This window comes from Etheostoma cragini, chromosome 21 (genome assembly GCF_013103735.1).
Source record: "Etheostoma cragini isolate CJK2018 chromosome 21, CSU_Ecrag_1.0, whole genome shotgun sequence".
NCBI classification, from domain to species: Eukaryota; Metazoa; Chordata; class Actinopteri; order Perciformes; family Percidae; genus Etheostoma; species Etheostoma cragini.
The window spans coordinates 12,338,993-12,366,629 of record NC_048427.1 but is presented as its reverse complement, the minus strand read 5'-3'; the positions used below and the strand labels follow the sequence as shown (position 1 = coordinate 12,366,629).

The 27,637-nt window shown below is 39.6% G+C and overlaps 2 protein-coding genes and 1 long non-coding RNA gene across 6 annotated transcripts in view; 2 read left to right on the top strand and 1 right to left on the bottom strand.

Annotated features, from left to right (window-relative positions):
- The window catches only part of LOC117936665, a 46,201-nt gene extending 32,146 nt beyond the window's left edge, over positions 1-14,055 (top strand). The window contains exon 4 of one of the 2 annotated variants that reach the window (XR_004654995.1): positions 14,022-14,055. This is a non-coding gene — a long non-coding RNA (uncharacterized LOC117936665). Of the gene's footprint in view, positions 1-1,994; positions 2,525-14,021 lie in introns of those variants that run through there. The other variant, XR_004654994.1, reaches the window with a different exon arrangement.
- Positions 13,903-17,711, bottom strand: lyrm1 (LYR motif containing 1). The gene is made up of 5 exons (XM_034859960.1): positions 17,613-17,711; positions 15,719-15,901; positions 15,563-15,623; positions 14,452-14,483; positions 13,903-14,346 (listed from the first exon to the last, which is right to left on the bottom strand). Exons 2-5 carry the CDS (start codon positions 15,875-15,877, stop codon positions 14,233-14,235), a joined length of 366 nt encoding a protein of 121 aa, XP_034715851.1. The 5' UTR covers positions 15,878-15,901; positions 17,613-17,711; the 3' UTR covers positions 13,903-14,232.
- A 343-nt stretch (positions 17,712-18,054) lies between these two features.
- Positions 18,055-27,298, top strand: dcun1d3 (defective in cullin neddylation 1 domain containing 3). 3 transcript variants are annotated; one of them, XM_034859950.1, is made up of 5 exons: positions 18,056-18,458; positions 19,598-19,680; positions 21,033-21,074; positions 21,235-21,781; positions 25,676-27,298. In XM_034859950.1, the coding sequence occupies exons 4-5, from the start codon at positions 21,339-21,341 to the stop codon at positions 26,217-26,219; spliced, it is 987 nt and encodes a 328-aa protein (XP_034715841.1). In that variant the 5' UTR covers positions 18,056-18,458; positions 19,598-19,680; positions 21,033-21,074; positions 21,235-21,338; the 3' UTR covers positions 26,220-27,298. The 3 variants fall into 3 exon arrangements, with proteins under 3 accessions (XP_034715843.1, XP_034715841.1, XP_034715842.1); XM_034859952.1 differs by lacking the exon at positions 19,598-19,680 and having other exon boundaries at positions 18,055-18,458; XM_034859951.1 differs by lacking the exons at positions 18,056-18,458; positions 19,598-19,680 and adding an exon at positions 20,606-20,773 and having other exon boundaries at positions 20,957-21,074.
- Positions 27,299-27,637: the final 339 nt, after the last annotated feature.

The window sequence follows — 27,637 nt, the reverse complement described above, 5'->3', positions numbered from 1 at the left end:
GTATTACTTTAACATTGGTACCTTTTGGTTACAATGGAAAACGGTATGTCCACAGAGAGTTGTGATCTCTAAGAAGATGCTGTACATGTTCACACTTTTTCACTTTAGAACCTTTAAAAGAATGCATAATTATACAGACTATGGTTGCCACAGAGGTTTTGTGTTCTGTTCGGTCAACTTGACTGGATTTGTGAAGTGGAGAAGATTTATAATGTACTATTTCTGACAAACTGATGAAAACTGTTTAAAATTTTACACACAGTATGTTCTTGCTTGTACCATAAATATGTATTTGATTTTGTACTGTATTTAAGAAGGGGAGGTTTTATGCAGCTTATTTGTGGAGGACAAAAAAAGCTTAATTCTTTTCCAATGTCCTGGTGATATAAACTGGAAACCAGTGAAAATGACAGTTTGTCTGGGTCATCTGCTGCTGGTTGAATGGACTCTTTGAGGAGCTTTTGGATTCGTTTAGCACTATCACCAAGCTCTGCGTCTGTTGGGCAATCAACCAATTTCCCCTTTAGTGTGTCAGACAGGTGTCATTTCTTACCAGTTTCCTTGCTTTTTTAAAACATTTAAAATGGCACGTCACTTTGTGTTTGTTCTTGTATTCTCCCTGAGGAATGATAAAGTGCTCTGTGCTTTATAGACCTCGGCACTGCTGAGCGTGCGGCTGTCCTGAAATGTAACTACTGCACTGTCAAAGAAGTGAGCGTCCCAAAGTACAACAAGACTTTCAGTATTTTGCGGGGTCAGTGTGGGGTGCCTTCTTCTCCAGCCACCCCGGCATTAAATCAAAGCTTTCAGGCTACATCTCTACATCACAGCTATGCTCCATTTTAGTGTCAACAAGGTTGACTCAAGTGTTACAACTAACCAGGAAGGATTAATTTGAGCCTGTTTTGTCTGGTGGATTACAATTTATAGCCAAAACAGGGGTTTATAGCTATAACATCAGTGGTGGAATAGATTAAGCACAGGTAAACATTCCCAGTTCTTTCTTGTTCCGTTTTTGATTGCAAAACATTGCCCACATTTGCCATCTGCTTCCTTGACGCCTGTTGTCTTTTTATGGATGCTGGTTACCTCAGCCAATGGCTAAGTGCTGTTTCAAGCAGACATCTCATCAAATTGCACATAAAGCTGGGTACAGTCGCTATAACACCGATAAGGTGTTTCTGTCAGCCAGTTCTAAAATAGCCATTTCAGTTCAAGATCTGAAGTCTGATCTAAAGATGTGTATAGAACTGTGGATAAACCGAGATGTGCAGTGGCTGCTACAGCTACTTTGTCCTTCATATATTAAAAATAAAACTCTCATGTTGTAGTAATTGATTAAAATTCCCTCTAATGTCATACCATCAACATTTCTTCTGCTGAATGAGACAAAACTCCATCAATGCTGTGTATGGATCTGTGATTAGGCTCCCAGCTGCTGAACAGGATTAGTCCTCTTCTCCTGCGTTTGTCCGTTTCTTTCCAATCAAGCTATCTAATCTTATTACTTTGCTAATTAACTGCAGCCGCTGGTGTTTTTAGTATCTAGGTCAATCTGGCATCCCAATGACCTGTGTGGACTGGCTGGATGTCTGCGGTTATACACTAACTCTAAGTAATATTCTGTGACATTTTGATATAAGTGCTTTGCTCCTGTTGGTTAATGATTAGTACATCTCACTAGTCATTCAACCTACAAGTATTATCAGTTCATAAAAGCATTTACATAAACAAAATCCTTTGGTACACAGGAAGTGATTTGTTTGGCCACAGTGGTTAACAAGTGATCTTTTGGGGGATGTTGTGAAAAAACCCTGCAGGTATTAGCAACAAAGATGTTTCCAAAATTAAGATTAAACACATTGATTAAGTTCAATCAGGAGAGACATGTTTGTAGATATGCAAATGAGGTTTACTATATATTTCAATAAAATGTACACAGTCTTTGGCGATTAGACCCCATCGCTATACGAATATTTCTTATGTCTACAAAGGGGTCGAGAACCATGAGACCCCATGATGGCATCTAGACACCGGTGGTGGGGACGAAGGAGCCCGAAGACCAGACCGAAGGAGGCTTTGGACCGGTCAGCTGGAGTAGATGACTGGAGGTAGAAGGGGAGGTGGAGGGTTCTACTCTTAACCTGCAACAACAGCTGAATAGCCAAGGGAGAAACAGATTTTTAAAGTAGTGTTGTGACTCTGTGATTGGCCCAATTTGTGTACGATTCTGATAGGTTAAGCAAGAAGGAGAACGCCTCCACCAGCTGATTCTATTTAGGAAGAGAGCATTGATTAAATTAAGTTTTCCTGAAAGCATTTATGCTGAGCTATATTTCAATCAGGAGAGACTAGGTGTGTATATGTGACAGTTAAACGTGGCAAAAGTATATTTATTAAGATAAATGCTGAACTGATTAGCAGTGCGCTGATTAAAAGTTCGGTCTTCCTGAAAGAATTTACGCTGAGCTACATTTGTTGATTGTTAGAAGTTGGAAATATAAAGATTTTTATGAGGAATTAATTTGCTATAAGCAGTGTTTTACTGCCATTTAAATACAGCGGTAACCTTCAGGAGGACTTGGCTTTTCAGACAGCTCAAAGGCAGTCTTCAGAGTGATGCGAAGCGACAAGAAGGATCAGACAGGCAAACATTCAGTCCAAAAACGTTCAACTGGCAAACTCTACCAGTCTATTAAAGTCACAATAACGTGAAAGAAATCACGACTTTATCAGCAATAAAAACTTGTGTAGTTGTGGCTCTTCACTATGAAAGAAGGTTTTTATAATGTGGTCCAGGTTGCATTCTGATGGTTGGAAATCATTGGTTTTGAAGATTGCAGAATTTGTAACACTTACAGATACTTTATAATTTAATTTATGGGATTTCATTTTTTACCTTTATTCTTAAGCATAACCCATTTCATTATGGTTTATTTTAAAACATCTTCTAAGTAACACATGGCTTAAATATACAGTGTTTTTTTAACTCTTAAATATTAATGAATCTATACTGAGAGCTATTTTTATACTCCGGTCTATAAATAAGTCTTAACTGCCCTTTGCACTGTGTCAGAAGCCCTATTTTGTTCTGTGTGTGTGTAGATAAATACTGTAGGCACTGTAAAACACTGACCTTGTTGTCACACTGCAAGAAACATGATCAATAGGTCACTGGGATGTTTTTTCCTGCTCATTACTTCATTTTTAAAACTGTGTAACTCAACAATTTTTTGTTGTGTGCCAAAATAGCCAATTTAAAGGAATAAAAAATATGTTATTTGGCTGTTCAGACTGTTAATCTACAAAATACAACATAGATCCAATGAAGAGGAATCTGATTCTGATTTAAATAGCGAGCTGTGAATTTTATTAGTCTTCCTACTCATGGTGACTGGTTTCTCAACCACGCTCTATTTGTCTGCTCTCTCAGTGCTGTGCAATCACACTCCAAATGAATCATCTGCCACTCTGAGTGCATTGTTTCTGACCAGGTCACCTGCTGCACCGGCACCGGTTCTGTACCAACCTAAACCCTCGGCTGAACCTCCTCTCTATCACCGTCATTTTCTGAGTTTGCACTCGTTGCACCTCTCTCTGGTTAAAAAAAATGGATCACTCCACAGGGGAAGAACAACAAACAAGACCCCCATTTCTTTCAGAACAGACACAAACACAGCGAGGACAGAGTGAAAGGCTTTTTTGTATATGTGACACCCCAAAAAAAAAAAGCTAACAAAGACAGATAAGCAATGGAAGCCAGTTTGCTTCTGTTGAGGAGAATGACTAATGAATACGTAATGCTTCTTCCACATGTAGGTCCAATGGAAATTAGAGATGTTCCAGTATATTTCTTTACTTCCCTATACTGACTCTAATACCTGAACTTGCGTATTGGCCGATACAGAGTAACAATCCGATACCAGTGTGTATAAAAATATGTACAGTATTTATTTTTAACAGCTGTAGAAACCGTCTTTGGTTTCACTCTCCGCTAGCAGACCAAAACTGGAATTGAATTTCCGGTTTGGTCTGCTAGCCGCATGCATGGGGGAAAGTTTCGTGAAAATTGATCATTTACTTTTTCTGGGGCTAAATAATTTGGTGTAGGACTGGTGCATAGACTTGCGTACTTGCTGATACCAATATTAGCATTTTAGTCAGTATGGAAACAACTTTAGTGTGTTGTTGATTGGGTAATGAAAAGTATTTCAGTCATCACTGATATGCTTACATTTCAACCCATTCCTCGAAAAGGATGTTGTGTTTTGAGTCACAAATGAATTATCTTTTTCATTTGGCACCACCCAACCCTCTATAGCCTAGTGTCGGATTTTAGTCTGCAGAAATGCTTATGTTACAAATAAGATAAGATTAAACTTGATTTGCATTGTCTGCTCCAGCAGTCAACAGGTAACATTAAAAACACACACAAACATAAAAACAAGCATCTGTATGTTCACCCAACAACGTCTGGCACACCTTCAGTCGCTTGCACACACACACACACACACACACACACACACACGCACACTAATGATTTACCAACAGCCTTGTAGTTATTCTAAAATTAGATTAGCACATCTTTACCCCTCCCTCGTAACAAGGCATATATAAAGCATGTGCAGAAGATCACACTTTGAGACCTGTTATAATTATTTTTAACTTCTAGATGCTCCCTGACACCTCGCATGGAGAAAGCATGACTGGTTAGGAGTAACTGGAGCGCTGAGCATGCCTGACATTAGTTTGGTGTGTGTGTGTGTGTGTGTGTGTGTTTGTGTGTGTGTGTGTGTGTGTGTGTGTGTGTGTGTGTGTGTGCGCGCGCATGTTTGTGTGTATGTAGGAATGCATGCATGCACTTGTTTTGAATGTCTACCCTATGTACCTGTTGTTATGCCTGATAGTCTTTGCATCTGCCTCTGTGCATGCATTGTGCCTGTATTTGCCATTGTGGATGTGAGACACATCAGACTGATCGTGATGGAGCCTGAACTCTTTATTCTCTGAAGGAGATTCCAGCTCTGGTTACCACACTGACCATGCAACACCAGTCACCTGAAACCTTGGAACCTACAGCCACCTACAACCAGTAGGCCTCATTTGTCACTTTCACCACGCAGCTTTGCATGTAGATAAATGGTACACTCTTCTATATGTATCTAATGCCTAAATGAAGATAATTCAAGTTTACATGGTGACTCATCAGCAACTGCTGCAAACAGATAATGTTTATTATTTCACATTTTGGAATCAGAATCGTAATAAAAACTTGTTCTTTACACATCATGAAAATATATGCTTTTTGTCATACAATAGGGGAAAATGCACCTGATACACAGTTAAATTAGTAACATTCAGAAATCAAAAGTATGCTTTAAACATGCAAAATCATGCAGCCTATCACATTGCATGAAGCAATTCCCACCCACAGTTTTTTCCACCAACTACAATGAGAAAGGTTGTGTTTCTTGTCCTGGCTGCCACTGGCTAACCTTTTTCCATTTTTGCCTGATGAGGATGGTGCTGGCTGGGCCTTTCACTCGAACCGTCTCCTCACTTTCACTACACAGTGCTGAGACACTCTGGCTCTTTGCCCTGCCGGCCTTCTACTCCTCTTGCCACCTTGCTTTTCTTGCCCCCCTTGCTGCCCCCCCCTCCCACACACACCCACACACACACACACACACACACACACACACGCACACACGCACACACACACACACACACAAAACAGTACTTCATCCAGTGAAGATGTAAACTTAGCTAGCTCAACACCAACACACCCTTCTCCATTATTCATTATTCATCTTTCCCCTTTAATGAGTTTTCCATCCACCTTAATGCATCTACCACAATTAAAAGAAACTAATTATTGGGTTTGATCACTTTAATTTCTTTTTATCAAAGTATTACATTACAAATGTGTCTATTCTGCAATAAGTGCTTTCTTGTGTGTAAAGTACAAAAACAAGTCAGGGGACAGCTGAACAATGGACTGAAAAATAGAAAATGAATTAACCTTTTTTTAGCAAACAGGGTGCCCTTATAACACGTAGACTGCAAGGTGCAACTGATTTGTCTTTCACACTCATTTATCTATTGAAACAAAGTATATTTAGCCAACAGTTTGCTTACTTTACAAAGCTGTGTTCTTCGAAGTGTGCCCGCGGAAGTATCACATTCCCAGTAGTCTGATCACATTTTGTGGAAATTAATTTGATGATGAATCCTCAGCAATGACCCTCTTTTCCTTTTACACTAAAGAGCTGTCTAGGCTTTCACTGTCGTGCCAGACCAAAAGATCGTGTGTCAATCACACAGATAATATGTTTGTTTACATACCATGATCATGAAAAGAAGGCCAGTTAAATATTTGATGACTTCGAGTTACCCAGGAACAGTCACCCTGTGACCCAACACTAGAGTTGGACCTCGGCACATTCAGTCATTGTTAAACACCTCTACAGAGCACTGACTCACGTTTGTGGGCACATGACTCTGGTTGGCAAATAATATAAAGCACTCTCATGCTTTGTGCGCTCTCTGGAAAAGACACAATGATGACTCTCAGCAACAAGTAGCCTCAACTTATTCCATTTCAGATTTTCTGCCATAGTATGTGAGGTGATTATTAAAAAAAAACTATAAGATCCCAGAGCACATAGAGTGACAGTTTTTCACAAAAGACTCAAGAAGTTTGATGTCTTGTATTGTCAGTCTAGGTCATCGTAAGCTAACAGTTGCCCCATCGCCCCTGAACTCACTTTGACACACTTGCATACGCTTCGCACATTTTCCGTGTAGCGTCCCAGTGGACAGAGTTTAATCAAGCGTGCATCAGCACTCGTCTGCAGCCGGCCTCTACACTGCAGGCATTCAGTAATACTTGCTACACTACTCGAGTCAACCCACACACACACCTTAGTCGTCCTCCTGGAGTGTCAGAGTAGCTGCTCTGTGAGCTGAGACAATGTGAAACGTATAGTCCAAACAAAAGGCGAGAGAAAGACAAAGAGTGAGTAAGACGGGAGCGAGCAAGAGAGCTGGAAATGAGACAAATGTCTGCGGCTACACAAAAGGGCAAATAAACGCTTAGTCATGAGAGAACATCTCATCATTTTATTGTCTATAACACTTTAAATAACATTTTAAATAAAAATATCTAATCATTGTCATACGTTTTATAAAACGGCGTATGTATGACACGGCAATGCATATGCCATTATTAGCGTGTTATCAAGACGCTTACTTTCTTTTTAGCGTGTTTATCAACTCTGTTTGGCCTCCATTGGTACATTACCTTGCGATAGCGTGTGAATTAGCACCATAGTGAGTAGTATGAAAGAAGAAAAATCCATGTAAGTAGGGTGGTCGAGGCGGGGGATGGGTAAAACACAGGACTTTCTCCCAAGAGAGCGGGGATAGTGCCCCCCATGTCACGTTTCTTTTGTGTCCCACATGTTGTGTTTCCTAAACTCAATCGTCGGTTTCTTTTTTTACTAAAGCCAACCCCGTTCTTCTTTTCTTTAACCCAACCGCATGGCAGGTGTCCTAAACTTAACCATTGATTTCTTCTCGCGCTAACACGCCAAGTGACCTGTATGTTTACGTCCACTGTATAAAGCGTAGACATACACGTGGATAGCTCGAAATGGGTACAGATAACACACTACTTGGCTTAAGAAAGTCAGCGTGTATGTTTACACAAAGTCACGACGTTGTGCTATTAATCCTGACTTCCGAGGTAATTCAAACAACCAATCACATAAAACAGTTTTAGATTATCATCATTTTAATATGCTGCGATGAACCTGTGGTGTTGCCTGTTGGACCCGAGATGGACACAAGCAAGATGTTCTATACATCTTTTGAGTTTTTTATTTACGGAGATGAAACTCTCAAAAAGATGAAATTGAAATGGAAAACTCCTTTGAGCTAACTGAGATGTTTTCAAATCTTCGAGACTTCAGAAAAAGCTTGAGTGCCTGTGAAATCAATACTGTATATAGCATACCACTGATGAGGATGATTGCTCATAATTGAATCACCAGAGCACCAAGCTAATCAAGAACCGACAATTATTTAAACGTGCAACAAGGAGCTGCAATTGTTCCTTTTACTTTACAAAGCACGAAAGGCTGTAAAGGTTATAGCTGCAATACAGCAGCAACTGCTGAAATATTATGGCTGTGATGTCATAAAATGCATCAGTTGTACTAGAATATAATTGCATTGAATAGCTTTTAGTATTATAGTATGTTAAGATCAATAGAGTTTATTTCAATTCTCATTAGAGATGACGTGACCTTACAGTAGTGCTATAATCTGCCTTATCTTGTGTGTTTTGATTTCATTGTATTGTGAAAACAAGCTTGATATTTATTTAATGATGGTTCAAGCCTTATCAGGACAGACAATACTGTCATCTGCATATAGAATTAAGGCAAGTTGACCAGGTAAGATGAGGAACTGCATTTCCCTATTTACAAGCATCTAATTACCTTATCATAGCTCCTTAAGTACAACATTAGATGTCCAACGCCTGCATTATTCTTTACCCTATCATGTTCCTTTTTTCCTGCTCCCACTGTTTCTTCCACCATATTTCCCCCAGGGTCTCTGTGAAACCCCTAAATAATGCACACCGAGTGAAGGGCTTTAAGTAGCTGCATGATGGATCACTCTCCTTTTTCTGGAGCTGTTGTATTCTTCTTGTACTGAAGCTTATTTATCATTTCCATAATGACACTGCTCTCAGGTGATTCTCCAAATATCTATATTTACACCAGACCTTTAAAAATATCCCCTTTTTTCTGTGATCCAGTTTTTAGTATGTGGTCACTGCAAAAGTGGATCACATGCATGCTTTGGGACTTTTATTTTGAAAGTGTATACAGACAGGGAAGACAAAATGCCTAATTAACAATTTGTCTGTTCCCTGTACTGTTTTTTTTCCAAAGTTGTGCATTGTCTTACTTTTGAACTAATATTTGTTCTTGTAAATCCTGTCAGTAATGGGTTATAATGCAAATGTGGAAACAATGAATGCGAGACATTTACAGCATAAGAGGAGAATAAATTTGAAGGTGTGCTTGCAAACCTTGTCTATTTTGCTTCATTTTTTCAAAAACAACACCAACATTTCAAAACTATACTTAAAGCTTTTGTTTATATTTTAAATGATGACTTTTAGGGACTGAAAAACCCATCTGCACATTCATTTCTTTTCTTTATGGTTGAGACATTGTTTTAAGTTTGGAAACCAACACTTTATGTCATGTTACTCCACTAATCTAAGAAATAAAGATAAAGATATAAGTGCACTGAAGTAACAGATAAAGATCCAAACATTTTTAACAAACTTTAAAGATGCATTTTTCAACCCAGAAAGAAAGAAAATACCCGTGATAGGAAATTGAAACACACTGTATGTTGACATAAAGTCTACTCATAAATTAAGATCCCTGTGTGGAAAATAGCCCACTGCAGCAGTTAGGAGCAAAATGAGAACACCTGTCCATTTATCCACCTGTGTAGCGTAGTATTATAAAAGCCAGAAACCTGCAACATTTACCATGGTGGGAGACACTCTCCATGCTTTGTATTGTCATATATCAAAATAAATAACATAAGCAGTGGGTTCACAGATCACAAGCTGGCACATTTCACACACCAATTAACAGCAGGCTCAATGTTTAAGAACCACTCGCCATCTTTGCAGGTGTGTGTTTACAGCTCTTGCCACAGAATTAAGTGATAGTGTGTGGAAATTAACCAAATTCTGCATAGTTGTCATAGTTGTCATAGTTGTCACTGCAATGCACTTTCACGGAGCAAGACAATAAGGGACTAAAAAGGGTCTTTTTATTAAATATGTATAAGACTCGACAGCCAGTCAACTCAAGGCAGGTCAATTTGATTTGACTTGACTTGCTACACTAGCAGCTCTGTAAGGCATTACTTAGGCACAGCAGTGCTTTGAGTGCAATGCAAAGGTCGACATGCTCACAATGCAAACATTGTGCTGTTAAGCAGGTATAATGTTTGCCGTTTTCACCATCTTGGTTTAGGGTGTTAGCATGCTAGCATTTGCTAATTAACACAAAAAGCACAAAGTGCACGTGAGGCTGCTCTAAATTTCATTAGTTTTGCTGGTATTTTAATCATAGACAAAAGCAGGTTGTGTGTGTTCACTACATCAGATAAACACAAGTAAATCAATTGCAGATACAGTATTTATTCAATTGTGAAGATGTGCATGAAGCATGGTTCCTTGTTCATTCCTAGAGAAGTGTGTGTACTGTAATCTGTTCAGTCATATGCAACAGCGCTGGGTTGATTAAATGTATGAAATACCATCCAATCAAGAATGAGAAGTCAGTGTTTAACAGGAAGGCATTATATGAATGTCATTTATCACTGAGATAGTGTAGTCTTCAGAAAGAGAACAGAGAGCGCAGCATCAACCCCACACTTTAACACAGTGTATTGATGTGCATCTGACAATTACTTAAGTCTGAAATGGTAATGAATGTGGGGTCCTTATAGAGAACCAAACAGAGGACTCAGAGAATTTTTTTTTTGTGGAGAGTTGGAATTAAATATGTGTAGCTTTGTTTATGTTAAAGGTTCAGGCTTTTAGTCCTGATCAAGAGATACTGAGCATCAGAGCATCAGAGTTAACCACAAAGCGTGTGGTCTACTGCTCACACTGGTTATGCTCAGTCATGGTTCTGAGAAGTGAACCCAATGAATCCCTTTAGGAATCAGAAATTAGTATGGTGTGACCCCTGGTGGCCAAAGAGTGTCAGGATTGGTTTCACCATTTTCTTAACTGCTTTAAATCTTTTTTTGCCCACTGTAACTCATAGTTCATTTCACTATTAAGGGGACTTTCCTATCAATGCTGTCTTTCCAAGGTTTCATTCTCATTTTCTTTCTTATTAATAAGTCAGTCATGCAATCAGCTGTCGGTCCAACAGACACTTAGTCCGGCAAAAACTAGAGTTGATGTCCAGAATTACTTGTGACAGCCTGTCTTCATACTGGGCTTCTTTTTATAGAAAACCTAGTTTAGCTAATTCTGCTGTTACTGCAGGCTCGTCTTCCAACTCCTCTCCTTGTCATTCAGGAGATTAGTTTACAGACAGTCACCCTTTAGTATTCCTTTTAAGAACCTTATTTTCTGTGTGCGTCACCCATTAGGTCCTGAAGCACTGTGTAGGATCTGTGACTGTGTGATTGAAACACATCCCCACTCTGTCTCCCTGTCCCCGGCAGAGTGAGGACATACTGTTGTCTTTATAGAACATGTTAGTTCCATGTTTAAAGCGGAACACATTTAGTTTTACCAGGTCACTGTTTACTTCTGAAGACACCACAGCCCTGACGCTTGAGGCTGGATTCTGGTGTGTCAGCTACTGGACTGACGTCACTAAATAAAAAAACATGCACACTTTCATTTACTCTGTGTCAATTTGGCTCCATCATTTGGCTGCGTTCAGGCCAATGTAGTGCTGGAGGACATAGAAAATGACCCCAGAAAGTCCTAGACTGCGCGTATCAAGGTGACTTAGTCCAGAGTGTGAAATTAAAATGATCTGATAAAGTCTACATTGTAAGCGCTAGTGTGTTACTGGTCAGTGGTATACAGTACAGCAATATACTGTATCAGACAGAACACTGCCCCTCTGAGGTTATCAGAAGTCATGTTTGCTGATCCACATTTTAGATTTTCTACTCACAGCTGGAAATTGGAGCATAATATAATATATACTTTAGTCCCCACAGAATACATTAGCTGCAGAGGGCTTTTCAAGTGCATTTGGGCTGTAGCCAACTCACTGAAATGATCCAAATTAATGAAGTGGTCTATCATTGATGGAAACTGGTTCAATGCAATAATCAAGTCACTGCACTGTATATAAAAAAAAAATTAGAATTATTGGTGCTCTTTTTCTCACTTCTAATTAAGGGAACACACAATGAAATAAAATATCTGTACTTCAGCTAACTTATTAATAAAATAGAGATTTTTTTCTTTACTGCCTTTCTAGCAGAGTTGTTTAGTTCTCTGTCCCTGTTTGTAAAGGCCATGCACAAATGATAGTAGCTCACATAATGCAATTTTTTAGTTGGAAATGAAATGGGCAAAATAAGATTTCAAATAGAGCAGAACATTTTTAACAATGTCTTATATTATGGTGGTATGTCAAATGGTCAGTAGCCTGCACTGGCACATACAGAGCTCAGTATTCAGGACATTCTAACACGAGTCAGACTGAAAATGTTATCAACTGAAAACTATTAAAAACTATTATCAACATCTGAATGAATCAACAGGTACAGGATTCCTAAATAAATTCCTAAATCTAAATGTGGAAGCAATGCTCAAACCAAACTGTTCTTTCACCACACTGGATTCACTATTATTGAGAAATAGAGACAGACAAAAGAAATGTCAAAGAAATATAATCTCTTAAATACAGATCCTGTAATGTTGGAGAATACCATATCATTCTGAGTGTTAATTCAAATAAGAGACATTAATTAATTCATTTGGAATAAAGTATGACAAACGTTTGAGATGTAATGCATGAGTAGGCTATTACGTTCTTTTTAATAACCAACCAGAATAACTAAAACAAATCTTCAAATTAAACACAAAATTCCACGATGATGCTTGAAATTAAATGATGCACACACAACACTGAAAAAGCTGCAAATCCAACGTCAGCTTGACATCATCATCAATAATGTGTGATTCTGATTCCCTATCCCTCCCTGAGACAAGGCCAGCTGTATGTCCTACATTAACTAGGAGATTGATCTACACTGCATATATTTTACTCCATATACAAATACATTATATTATTATAAGTCTAAAGTGACCGTTTTGCTTGAAGGGATGTCTTTATTTCAAAAAACTGAGAAAAAACATGTTAAGGGATGTAAGTGTGCTATATCTCTCCAACAATAAAACAAATGGGTACTTTTAAGTTATACGTTTGATTTTTTAACCCCTCGTACTGTAGCCTCATCAGAGCGTATGGAAAACAGAAGATGTCACATCTCCTTAACAAGAACATGTTTGATCAATGAAATTAATGAAGGCATCTAGAGTCAGTCTGAAGCACTTCTCTTGGATTTTGTGATCGTGTTGTCTGATGTGAGGCCACATTTTGTACGTATGCATGTACGTATTTGCTTTGCTTTACGTTTGCTTGGCAGTCCTTTCACAAACTTGTTCATGAATTGCTAGCAGTGAAGCAGAACCATGCAATATTTATTTATAATTAGCAGCACCCCCACCCCTAGTTTGGAAACCACTGATAACACATATTATAGATTTATTTTATTTTTTACCTACCACCTTTAAGTTACGTCTTCAATTCTTTATTTTGTCTTATCACAAACTTTACAAAATTGTTTATTTCCGTTTTTCATGCCCTCCCTGTTCCCGTTTTTAAGCCTTCCCAGAAAGCTCTTTGGAAATTCCTTCTCATGTTGTCATTATTGCACGCGCTTGGATGTCTGTTATAATGGAAATGAACTGTACTATAAATGGCCTTTTTGTCTAACTCACCCAGTCCTTCCTCTTAAGTTTATCAGAAGTTCAAAGGAAGTACACCATATGCCTACACTACACTGAATTTTAGATTACTTGTATCTCCAACGTCCTCTGTGCTGTTGCCAACAATCCTGGAGTTTATTTCATATTTTCTTTGTGAATAAATGGGCTACTTATATGGAAAAGCTGAGCGAATGGGGCAACTTTAAGGTGGTAGTTCCTAAACAGGTGCATGCTGGGAAAGAGAAGATTGTCACTGCTGAGTGTAATATCTTACCTAGATACCACATGAATTCTGCATGTCAACACACATAAGTATTATTAAAACAAAAGATTTAATTACAACTTTATTTGTGTCTTAGCAGTTTTGAAACAATGTAAAGTAGATATCACAACAGTATTTACACATGAAAATAAATAAAATATAAAACATGATCTTATATTACAGGTCACTTCATGCTGACTGCCTTCCTGAGCTAAACTGCTACAGTTTACAGTAAGAAAACGTAAAATGGAAAATGACTTGTTCCTAATTGACAGGTGTTCTTGCATCACTGAGTGCTTGCAACAACTCAGCACATGAGATCAGCTTGTGACTGCACTCTAGTTTCCTGCCTGTGGTAACTTGAACTCTTGGCGAGGGGCGAGGTTATCGAGCATCAGGTCTCGTCATGTGACTGTAAGTATATTGGCCTGGCCTGCTTTCTCCAGCGCTGTTGCGCTCGCATCTTCCTGCCTTTCTGAGTTGCCAGTCCCATTGGTGGTAGGTACGTCTACAGGAACATATAGAGAAGAAAATGACAACAATTTCTCAACAACACAATAACTCACACAGACATAAAAATATCCAATTTGTTTAATAAATGGTTATTACTTACAGCCCTTGGATATGGGTTCCTGTAATGTAGACCTGTGAAAACAAATTATAGTGTCAGCGTTGACTATCAACATTATATAAAACCATGGAAAAAAAAAACAGTAGGTACAAAATGTTCCAACGTCAGAAAGCTTATTGTCCTTGGTCCTACACGGAGCAGCTGATTCTCTCGGAATATGGACGATTTAGCCTGATTTACTCCTTTCACAGGCAGGATGTAGACTGTAGTTAAAGTATCCCTGTGGTCAAATTATAGCACTTGTAATGTCAAAGGGGAAAGGCTGAACATGGTAAACTGAACTCATCTCTTATATTGTATATAAAAACAAAAAAAAAACATCCAGCATGCATGGGCATGTTTTTGTGTCTGTGTCAGTCAGTACCGCTGTTTTATATTTCACTTAACTGATGACAATATAAACCCTGTTAATGCTGTTGGTTGTCAACCATTCAGAACATTATGTCAATGTTTATTCCTCTGCTGCTTACACCAGTTGAAACACTCCAGGAGTCCGTTTCTGAACTAGCAACAGCCTAGTACTTTATCACCTGCAGGATTTCACCTAAATACTTCTGATTAAATATATTAAAACACTATGTTGGAGTTTACGCATTTATCCTAGCAGCAATTTTCTCCCACACGCTTTTTTAACAAAATATATGTTCAAACTCGCTGTGTGTGCGCATGTGTATTTCCGCCGACCAGTTTGTTTGGGGTTGTTACCATGGTGAATCGTAGTATCATGGCTCCATTCATGCTGCCTTTTGATTGTGGAGGTGCACGCGCTCTGAGTGAACTTACTCTTGAGTTGATTGAACTAACTCAAATCAGCTGTCAACCGAAAACTCAGTTCCCCATCTCAGGGTTTATCAACTTAGAGATCAGGGTTAGACTCAGAGTTTGTTACACCTCCTTCCTGAAACGGGCCCCAGACCTTTATCTGAACTTTCTCAGTCACAATGCTTTGTCTGAATGTGTAATATTAGCCAGATTGTACCACCGTATAAATGGTTATTTGATTTCTATCTGATAAAAATCAGACATCAAACACTCCTCACCTGTGTAGGATTAGATTTATGCAAGGAAATGTGTGGCATCTCTTCACTCTTACCTATTTCTATCCTTGCTTCACATTCTTCTATACACTTTTGTATTGATTCTGGATCTGTGAGCTGAGAAGAAGCACATAGAAGACAAAATGAGTCATGCAAACTGACCTACAAATACCGCTTTTTCATTTCTGTAAGCAGTGTGCTGTTGTTCACACCTGCTGGTTCTTTCTGAACAGAGTGCAGGCCTCCTGAAGTATGTATTGTCTCTCACTCTCTGTGTCACTTGCGACTCCACTCTGTGCCTGCCAGCTTCGGGCGATGCGAAACACACGCATGTACAGTGACAATACAATCCTGCGAGTGGAGGACGTCATTGATGCTCAAAAAACTGCAGTTACCTGCACAATAAAGAATTTCAAGTGTTAAAAAACAAATATTGGCTTTACAAACCCAGTTTTTTTTGTCTGTACTTTTCAATTCCTGCTAAGAAATATTTTTTTGTTAACAACGTTGAAGGCATTGCAATAATGATGATTACACCTTTCTGTCAAGTTCAACTTGGTCACTTTGTTAATGTATCTGTGTGTACTTTGTCTGAACACTGTAACACATAGTAGGCCTCTAGTTTTGATACAGTCAGATTAATCTGTTAGGGATCTCTGGGCCAAAGAAATTCTATTGGGCCATTCTCGATCACCCACCTTCTGCCTTCAGTGCATATGTGAATATGTAACCTCACATTAAGTGTTATGCACACAGCAGACTAAACGTGACAGCGCCATTATTGGCCCAGAGACAAAGAAACCAACCAGTGCTATGCAGGAAGAAAACTCCACAGTGTCTTAATACGTTTGTAGTGATTTAAATAAAACTTTTTCTTAAATGTATATTCATCATGTGCACATAACAAACAAAAACAAAATAATCTCTAAAATACAGTCTGCATCAATACTGTTTATTATAATAGTAGTTGGGGTTGAGAGAATTCAGGACTTTCTCACACAAGTCTGACTAAAAATGACTCTTCGACCCCTCCGCCGGCCACAGTCGCTATTATCAACATCTGAATGAATCAACAGGAGCATGAGGGAAAGCTTCTTCTTCTAAATAAATCTCTAAATCTATATCTGGAAGCAATGCACAATCCAAACTGTTCTTTCACCATACTGGATTCACTATTATTGAGAAATAGAGAAAGACAAAATGAAATATTAAAGAAATATATTCTCTTAAATACAGATCCTTTAATGTTGGAGAATACCATATAATTCTGAGTGTTAATTCAAATAAGAGATATTAATGAATTAATATGGAATAAATGATGACTTTGGAGATGTAATGCACATAGAGTAGGCTAGTACGGTTCTTTGAATAACCAACCTGAATAACCGAAAACATCTTCAAATTTAAAACACAAAACTCCACAACGATGCTTGAAATTATATGTTGCACAACACAGGGCCTCAAAAAAAGCTCAAAAAAAGACAACCCGGCATTCTTAATAGCTCCCCAAAATGAGTGACTTACAAAAGTCTTTGCTGCCGCTTTATAATTATTTACACTTTATCTGCAAAAGCTGCATCAGCTCGAGATCATCGTGACAAAAGTGTGTGATTCCCTCCCTGAAGTGACAGTTTTCGACAATAAAGTCTCACAATAACAGCTAATATTACAAGAGCCTGGGATTTTTGGGGCCCCGGGGTAGTTACTCCTATTGGTGGGTGTCTTATCCAGCTGGAGTGTTCTCATCATTCTACACTAGATGCCACTAAAACCAACACAGACTGTTTCCCAAACAAAGCGGATGCATGACTGCTTATGAAATATTAATCGAACGTTCTAATATGTGTTGGGTCGAGAGTAAAGGAAGTCTAAAAGAATAATGCCATAAGCGGATACGTATTAACGTTAATAAAGTACTTAACTTGTATTGTAACGTTATTGTCAACATGAATGTTATTAGCTGTCATTGAGCGTTCTCCTTACAACATACGTCTGCTGTTAAAGAACACAAATTACAGTAGCCTAATAGCGAGAAGCGTGCCATTCACATTAAAATCTTTTTTGGCATTGCGCGCATTTTACGTATTAAATATTAAAAAGACCTACCGACTGTCTTTGAAGAACTGTTCGACAAGTAGCTAGCTAGTTAGGAGAGCAGAAACACGTTTGTCGCTTGATGATGACGTTTCCCCCGGTTGCAAAGAAAAAACATAAATAAAGAGAAACTATTGACCTTTACTTTTCGTCGTAGATAAAGTTGGAGATGTTTAATCCATATAAAGCAGTAGTGTCACCAGATTTAATTAACTATGTATAGATAAGTCTAAGCAATTTCAGATGAGTTACATCGGGTTTTGACACGTTTCAATATTATTATACTAATGGTGTTAATGTCATTATCTAAATACGTGCTTCAGTAATTGACATTGTTGAAACGTATCCATATGGGTTTAATGTAGTATTTCCACCCCGTTACTTTGTTAAAATGAATAGATTCGTCTTGCTACCTCTCTACCGCTGAAATGAAGATCAGCTGTTGGCTGCTGGTAGGCAGGGAGGAAGTGATGCAGGAAAATGCCCACAATGTAGCAGCTACACTCAATGACGAAAAAGGGGGAAGCACAAAGAAATAGGCTGCTAGTCCGAGATGGTCCTTTAACTCGCCCTAGAGAGCGAACATAATTCAAAATGGATTCAAAAGCACAATGTGGTTGCTAGCTTTTTACTTGTTTGTTTGTTTTCTAAAACAGGGCTGAATTCGATATTGATGTGGAAGTTTTTGTCAGCTGCCAGCTAGTTAGCTATCCTAGCAATATGAGTTAACGCGACGAGTTTGCCTCAGTTCGTTTCTGGTCGCTCCGCTACCTTGGCCAACTTACTCACTACTTAATTTGTATTGTCGTCCGTGGAGTTATGAACGTCAAATTACACACACTAGAACTGTCCAAAAAGGTAAGTTTATTTACGATGACAATTGCTCGGTGTCTTAATCGAACCTAGAGCTAGCTTAGCTGATAGCTATCTTTTAGTTAAACGAGCTGGTGCTAGCTAGCTATGGCGACGTCGTCAGGGCCAGACCGTTTTGATTTAAATGGCTCTGTGGCGGTGATGGCTCGTCAATCGATAACACCTTCACAACAAGTACCATTCGAATTAGTGAATAGATGAAATTACCAGGTAAAAGTGGTTATCTAAACGCTGTTCACAGAGTGTTGTGCGTGTGTTGTTAAGCTGACTTGATCCTGTTTGTGCTCACCACTTCCCAACGAACAACTTGGTAAAATAACATTAATGCTAGCTAACGTTGTTTAGAGCAGTTACCTGTCTTAACCGAGGCTGTGCAATGACAACACTACATATATCACTCATTCGTATTCTAACTTAACCTTGTCTCTTAGAGTTTCGCGACTAACAATCTGACGTTTGTTAGCTTAAGTTAAACTAAAGTCTGGGTAATAGCTAACGTTAAAGAGTTTGGCTACCATAGCATGCCTAGCTTGATGACAATTACAAATTCTAAAGAAAAGTAGGCATTCGGACTTACGTCAAATTGTTCGTTAGATGGAGCAAGCCAGCATGTTCCAGTGAGACGTTTGCCTAGACATGCCCAGTTCATTGATCAGAACAGTCGATTTGCTTCAAAGCTGAAAACACATTACCATAGACCCGGAATCGTGGCTGGGCAAAATCAGTGGTCATCACACAAAGTAGAAGTTGGTTTCAGAAGTATCTCGCAGGTGCTGTGGATTTTACAACAGTGCTCATGAATTCTGTCAAATTCAGTGCCATGTGAAAGGTCTGTCTTTGAACATCTGATGTTAATGTTCGAGATGTACAACCTCAGAACCAAATACCTTAAAGCCCTGCTTGAGTCCATGCTGCAAAACATATTTTCGGTGCAAATGATTTATAACCATCTTCTCTTTGTAGTAATTATAAACCAATGATTGAATAATTCTACAATGAGGCAAAATCCTTTGTTGTGCTCAAATTACATTTTCATAGCATTTTGACAAAAATAGTCCTTCAGGTTTAGAGAATGATGAGCTATCACTTTCTGTTTATGATGACAAGATACTGTGTCTTTTCAGCATTGCGGATGTCAAGGTCACAGTGATGGAGCAGAATAGAAAGACCCTTTGATCCGTGGCAAATGCCTTCAGAGGGATTGTTTGTAAGTACTTTCCTGACCACCTACTTTTATAAGTTATCAAACACTTGATCAACTCATACATTTTAAGATTGTTGCTGTTATTGCAGACTGATTGATTGCATTAACATACATGTGAAGTCAGGCTAGTTTGAGAGTAATTGGGTAGGTAGAAGAGAGAGAAGGCTTTTACACATTGCATTAGTATGATTACTCCAAACACATTACATGCAGTCCGGTCAGTAATGAGATTTGCATCCTGCTTTCCAAAAAAGTATCTGATGTCTGTACTTGCTTGTTGCATGTTCTGCAAATTAAGTTTATATTCTGAAGTTATTCTCAATAACTCAAGTTATTCTCAATAACTTATATACAATAACTTAATATAATAAGTATATTCTCAATCACAACCTTCGCACAACCTAAAGTGATGTCACTTTTCAGTGTGACATTATTAACCTTATCTTTTCCATGCATGCATGTACTTGCACTTTGCCTGTATAAAAATCTGGAAAGGGGCATACATGAGTAAGCCATGTAGATTTTAATCTTATAGAATAAACCGCTTAACATTGAATTTTTGCTGCCAAAGTTCAAGATAATCACATTAAAGTCTATGTGGTAACATGACATAACTATAGCTGTAACAGGGCTTAGAAAATATTTAGCTGTTTTTATTGGCAACCATAGTAGCTCCATTGTCGTGGTCTATGGTTGCTATTTTAGCAAGTTTGCCATTTATTTTATTGGATTTTCATCAGCTGCCAATACTGCTGAGATGTAGTACGACAGCAAAACTGTATGTACTGCCTATACTATTGTAGAACCTGGCGAAACTCACTCTGTTTTCACTCCTGATCCCAAGCAAAGGTGCACACGTTATTGATGTGGATATAGTACATAGGATTGTGACAGTAAAGCTTATCATTTACATCCTAAATTATATAAATCAAGGTAGCCAGTATCTCATTTGCCTATAGACGGCTGAATATTTGACACTAAGGAAAACCTAAAGTTTTTATTTTTATTTCAGTGGCTCTATGTAACAAAACCAATTCTTCCTCAGTGGGCTTCTGTGGTCACCTGTGATGTTTTTATTGTATTTCTTTTTGTAGAGGTTTCATTTTTTAAGATATTTTGGGGCATTTTAGGCCTTTTAATGACAGGACAGCAGAAGGAGTGAAAGGGGAAAGAGAGGGGGAATAACATGCAGCAAAGGGGGCCCACTGCATCAAGGAGTAAACATCTATACATGGGCCCCTGCTCTACCAACTGAGCTCTCCGGGCACCCTTTGTAGAGGTTTCTGTGGTAATCTGCACTGTGTACAAATTGAATGTATACGTATAGACTCTTTTCTCTGGTCTTCCCTTTTTAGGGTTTTTAAGTCAGGCAGTGGATATTGGAAGATTTGGTACAGGTAGCGTAACTTCTTGACCTTTTAATGCTCTAAAATCCCTGTAGTTTGATTGTGTTCTACTAATATCCACATAAATGATCTTTTGTTTGTGAGCAAGACCGACGTAGTTTAGAGCTGCACTCCATATCAATTAACATTTTGAAATTGTTCTTCAACTCAGGCCTGAGGGTATGTTGATACGTCTCGCGGGGCCAGAGAAGAGGCGTCTAGGGGGTTCGGACGGGGACTGAAGGCGAGGAGGAAAGACGGACCGGGGCGGAAGACATGGGTCAGTGTGTCACCAAGTGTAAGAATCCAACATCCTCACTCGGCAGTAAGAGTGGAGACAAGGAGAGCGGCTCCAAGTCCCACAACAAGAAAGGAGGCAGTGCTGGTAGTGGGGGCCACAAAGAAGAGCCCAGTGTGCTGTGTAGCAAAACCACCGGCGAGCTGTCGAATGGCACCAAGCCGTTGGAGGTTACAGTGGAGACACCGGTCATTCCTGCGGTGACGGGGGAACCACGCAAGGATGAGTATCTGGATGGAGATGGGCTGTCAATGCTGCGCATTGAGGAGTTGTTCCACTGCTACAAGGATGAACAGGAAGATGCCATCTTGGAGGAAGGCATGGAGAGTTTTTGCAATGACCTGTGTGTGGACCCGGCAGAGTTCCGTGTGCTTGTTCTTGCCTGGAAGTTTCAAGCAGCCACCATGTGCAAGTTTACAAGGTACGGGATGTTTGGGGAATGAGGCGTGTTGTTTTCACTGGTATCTGTTCATCAGGATGAACTAGCATAACGACTGCATAATTATAGGTGACGACTGACATTGTGACACCTCATCCCAGATGACTAAGACATATTTCATTAGTGTCTGCCCGGATTTAATTACCACACAAAATGCTGTTATTTTAATATAAATATATATTTTTTATTTTAGTGTTATATGTGGCAATTCTCAGTGTGTCCTGGTGGCCTAGTTTTAATTTTAAAATTGAATTTGTTCACTCCTTCCACACACACACACACACACACACACACACACATACACATGCACATGCACACATGCACCCATAGACATACAATTTGGGAAATGTTCAGGTGCTCCAAGCAATTAGAGGGCACCTCAGCAGTGCCCAGGAACTGAGCTACATACTTGGTCCATGCAGTACTTGAACTGACCAATGTCTGTTATATTTTGAAAGGGGGCACTGTTTTAAAAAAAAAAAAAAAAAAAAAAAACACAACAGGACTTCACACACATGGGTCATTTAGTTGACTTCCTACCTCTGCACAACCCTGCGGCAAATTTCCAGATTGCTTTCTTTAGTCTGAACCTGAACATAGAAAGCTTAGTCGCTGTCGATGTATATCCATAAAAGGTGAATAGAAATAAAAGAGCAATTTTTCCTTCCAATCTTTACCATTATGTGATGTAAAAAAAGACCTGTTCTTGATTTTAATTAACACAATTCTCTGGAAACCTGCTTCATGAAACTGGTCCTTCTCTTCCCTATAACATGCCGTCAACTCTGTTACTCCAAGTGAAAACATAAGGATTCCTTAAGCAAATATGTGGGATTGGGTCCAATCAAGGCAGTTTTATAATGGATTACACACAGCCAGCTGGGAGGAGGCCTCAGGGAAGACCCAGGACTAGGTGAAGGGATTATATCTCCAACCTGGCCTGGGAACGCCTCGGGATACCCCAGTCGGAGCTGGTTGATGTCGCTCGGGAAAGGGAAGTTTGGGGTCCCCTGCTGGAGCTGGTTCCTCCCCGAACCAATACCAAATAAGCGGATAAAGATGGATGGATACAGCCTGTCTTTGACGGAGCCATTGTTTATTGTCATCACATATGTGAGGCGCATCTCCCAATACTTGTAATTGATTGGTTTGTAGAAAGGCTTTCCCGTCCCTTTTTTATCCTCAGTTTATGTGAGTGTTTTTCCCCAACGAACCCCTGCTCTCCCAACGCCCGCAGCACCTTTTTTTTGTTTTGTTAAGTTGTTAAGAAGCAAGACACAGGAACTTTTGTTGAGCTACAGCATTTATTCAGAGACAAGCCTACACTTTACATTTACTACCACCTAACAAGTAAACTGCTCATTTATTCTCTGCTTGTTGACAGCTGTTTGCTCTGAGCGCATTCATTCACACTCCTGCTCAACCACACACTACACACACACACTAAGCCAGGGTTTCCGCTGTGTACATGTAGCAACGGCGCACCCCCGCTCCTCCCGCTGTTTATGAAAAGTCATAATTACACAACTCTGCAGAGCCTGCTCTACTGAACTCAAGTGAACAGTCACCTGCGCCCTCTCCTTTTTTGAAGGGTGAGCAACTGGAACGGTGACAGGACGTCATCCCTCACAAAGTCATAGCAACCCCAGCTGCTGAAAAAACTTCTAGCGAAAATACACTGTAATCAGTAAGATATTGCTTAAAGGAGCTACGCTTCTCTTATAACAGGACTGCCAGAACTTCATGTATTTTGCCCGAAAACCTGAAACATCCCAAAAAATGCTTTTACACTAGAAACGTACCAAACCATGTTTCAGCTTGATCCGGACCAGACCATCTCTTTTGGTCGGACCAAAATTCGTCTGTAGTCTGGGGGAAGTTTCATGCCTGTAATTTTGGTTCCGATTGAATTGTAAAAGTACAAAAATCTGGATACAACGTAGGTGTAAAAAGACACTAAGTGTTGCTTTAGTATTTTGTTCATGCTGAGAATCAACATGACATCATTTTGCGTAAACATACATGTTGGGTTTGGGAAACGTGACACGTGGGACACAATCCCCGGTCTCCTGGGAGAAAGTCTTGTGTTTTGCCCATCCACCACCCCGAGCAACCTCTCTACGCAGATTTCCGCCCATTCATACTACTCGCTACACTGTAAATTCACACGCAATCACAAGGTAATGTAAGTCAATGGAGGCCAAACGGCGTTGATAAACATGCTAAAAAGCAAGTATGCGTCTTGATAACACGCTAATAATAGCATACGAAATTGGGGTGTCATACATATGCCTTATCATGAGATCAGTTTGTTAGAATTAAGATGCAGTCCAGATCTTTCTGCCACAAAGTTGCACACAGACAATGTGGAGGTATTGGCTAGTTAACACCTTTTCTGAAGTAGATTGTCAACCCCTTGCATGTTCTACAGGCACACTATTGGTAAACCTCAACAGGACCAGCACTATTCACTAGTCCACTTGCAAGTCCAGTAGCACCTTTATTCCTGACAAGCCTCTTTGTCCCAGGCTGTTGGTGTCCATTCTAATGAACAATGTAAATAGGAAACAACTAATATTTGTCTTTGATATACCAGAAACCATATAAAAATGGTTTCTGGTATCAATAACATGTTGAGGCTGACCATAATATTGTGCACCTCCACTAACTATCTTTATTTTCTAATAACTACACTTGTATTTCCTTGCATGCTATCACGAGAGTACGGAAAATCCATTTTGTCAGGCTTTAAGTGATACGTTAGTGTCCGAACAGCAGCGGACCGAACCAATCAGTGTCCGGTGAGGAGCTATTGGCAGCTGCGGGCATGGTTTAGGTGTGTGTGATGGCCGCGACTGTTTGTCCAAAACAGAAGTGGACGTGATAGAAACCCATTTACCTGCCAGGTATTTTTTAAGTGCCTGCCTTTTCTCCAAATAATTGGCAATGACGTCTTCTCAGGAGGGTCTGTGTTAAGAACCTGGCTCATCAGGTTAACACTTCTAGCCACAGTTGCAGGTGTTTGACCTTGTTTTCAGTCTTCCTCTGTGTAGTGGTCCATTCATCGCGCCTTTCAAACACAGTTTTCTGCAGCTCAACTAGACACACACAAACTGTTTTACACCATCAGGAAGGGGGCACACAGGAAATGAATCTTGCTCTGCACTCCCACTGCAGTTAATGTTAGAGATGAATATGGCTGCATGCTGGCCAGGTCACTTGTCACCCCCTCCCCCTCTGATTTTTTTTTTTTTTTTTTACTCAGCACTTTTCTATCCAAAGGCTTTGGACAACACTACACTCTGGTTACCAACGTGTTTCATTGTCAACTGATGCTTACTGAAGCTGTTTATATTCTATTTGACTTTGAAAGCCTATATTGTTGTAGGGCTCAAAAACAAAGTACATCTGCCTGAAGTGGAATAATGTTAGTCAATGTTAGCTTAAAAGAACAGTTTTCCCTACAATTTTTAAATGTATTACTTAAATTGCAAGGGGTAAGGCCTCCTCCTTTGTCACGGTTTGTTTTAAATATTTTTCATATATATATATATATATATATATAACGCATATCTCTGTGTTGTGCAGTGAAATGCTTGTTTGCCTCTTCCAGTACTGTGCTTCAAATATAAATCTAAGAATGCAATATATACAACAGAGGAAATTCAAGTTATAGGTAGTTATATATAGTTGTTATAGACACATGGCCCTTTTGTTTGCATTAGATGACTTCACAATCTTTACTTGTTGCTACTAGTTAGCTCTGGTGCTGGGTATTTTGTTGAAACTATGTTCTTTGCTTCTGGGATTTATCATGCCAAGTGAAGTTGTCCACTATCATTCTGATGTCTGGTCCGGTTTACTTTGTGTCACCAGGAAGGAGTTTGTTGATGGCTGCAAGGCCATTCAGGCAGACAGCCTCGAGGGCATCTGCTCACGTTTCCCCGTCATGCTGCAGGACGCCCAGGGAGAGGAGAACTTCAAGGACCTGTACCGCTTCACCTTCCAGTTTGGCCTGGACGCCGAGGATGGCCAACGCTCGCTGCAGCGAGAAATTGCTATCGCCCTGTGGCGCCTGGTGTTCACGCAGGACTCGCCCGCGATCTTGGAGCACTGGCTGGACTTCCTGTCGGAGAACCCCTCCAGTATTCGGGGCATCTCAAGAGACACTTGGAACATGTTCCTGAACTTCACCCAGGCCATCGGGCCTGACTTGAGCAACTACAGCGAGGACGAGGCCTGGCCGAGCCTCTTCGACACCTTCGTGGAGTGGGAGTTGGAGCGTAGGAAAAAGGAGGAGGAACAGGCACTGATGGCAAAGGAGGAAGAGGGGAGGTGTACTGAGACAGAGTGTTCTCCCACCACAGACAGACTTGAAACAGAGGGAAGCCGCGGCTCACAGACGTGGGGGGGCCACTAACGAGGAATCAAACATTTGTAAGGGAGGAAAGGATATGATCTACATCTGAACTGTACATCTGTGAATCATTGGATGAATATTAGTATTATCATTACGGCTGTTCATTTTGCTCTCCTTTTCTGTCGGGTGGGATTCCTGCTTTGCACCCTTATTTTTTTTGTTTTTTTTCTCTCGAAAGGGCTCTAAGAACTGTCATGTTTTAAGCACTTCTATTTAAGTTATTGTTTTACTTTTTTCCTCCTCCCATGTGTGTGTTTTAGTAATTGGACATGTGGTCCTTTTTAACATCCACCTACCTACCTACCATAACCCAGCAGACTAAGGTTGGTTTTAAAACAGGCAACAGAAAGCCATAACCTTTTCCTATTTAAGACATTTAATTTTGACCTGGTAACACTGCTGATATGTGTAGTTCAAGGAAATCGTTAATATTAAAGAAAAAGGGAAATTTTGGCAACCTGTCTACATATAATTTCTTATCAAAATATGAGATTTACCAACGGAGTCAGTGAAATTGTTTTGATTGGACTAGATTGTATACTTTTATCTTGCAGTGCTGTGAGGATGAATTGGTTGCACTTTTTTGCCTTCACTCACCTGCAAATACACGGCAAACAGTAATGTATTACAGTTTGTTTTTAAAGGTAATGCAAAGTTGTAATATCCATTTAAATCCAAGTTGGTTTCCATGGTAACAGACCCAGCCTCTTCTGCATTTTGTGTTTTTGAGTGCGACTAGTGCAGTGAGCGGCTTAGCTCGTTTAAGCAGCTGGCTGTGCTTCCTTTTGACCTCATAGCATCTACCATTTTGATGTCTACTTATTTTTCAAGAAGCGGTTAAGTGTGTACAACACAATGATGCTGGCCTTTCTCAGATGCCTCATTTAACTTCATCGTAGGAAGTCTGTAATGCAACAATTTGACTAGAGCTTGGTCTTTTCTCAATAGATGCCTAAACCTGAGTTACATTTAGGACCGTTACCCTGGGCGCCACACAAACCTTGTATTGTTTACCTTCAGGATTTTATGAGTCTCGAGACACGTCCTTGAACTGCTATACAAAAAGTGTGCACACTTCACAAATAACGTAGACTGCTGCTGGTGATGACTGTAATGGATTGCACAAAAATTGATGGCATGCTTAGGCGCTACTTGCAAGGCTTTGCAGAGAGATTGATGTCAACCACATTATTTCCATTTTAAACCTTTTCCAAACCGTAGATTGATCCCAAGTATAGCCTTGGGTGTATTGGGATGAGTGTTAACTGCTGGCAAATCAAGATACAGGGTATGGGTTCAGTGTGGTTAAGAGGGTGGCCATAATCTGATCTGTTTGGTTTACATCTACAATGGTTTTATTTCAGACCCCTTTGTCCCTTTTATATAAAATGTACTGATTTATAATAAATAAAAACAGT

Coding starts and splice junctions, on each gene's coding strand:
- lyrm1 (XM_034859960.1), bottom strand. CDS start 15,877: ATGACGTCCTCCACTCGCAGGATTGTATTGTCACTGTACATGCGTGTG. Junction 14,484..15,562: donor TGAAGCAAGGATAGAAATAG/GTAAGAGTGAAG, acceptor TTGTTTTCACAG/GTCTACATTACAGGAACCCA. Junction 14,347..14,451: donor GGAACCCATATCCAAGGGCT/GTAAGTAATAAC, acceptor ATGTTCCTGTAG/ACGTACCTACCACCAATGGG.
- dcun1d3 (XM_034859952.1), top strand. CDS start 21,339: ATGGGTCAGTGTGTCACCAAGTGTAAGAATCCAACATCCTCACTCGGC. Junction 21,782..25,675: donor ACCATGTGCAAGTTTACAAG/GTACGGGATGTT, acceptor TTGTGTCACCAG/GAAGGAGTTTGTTGATGGCT.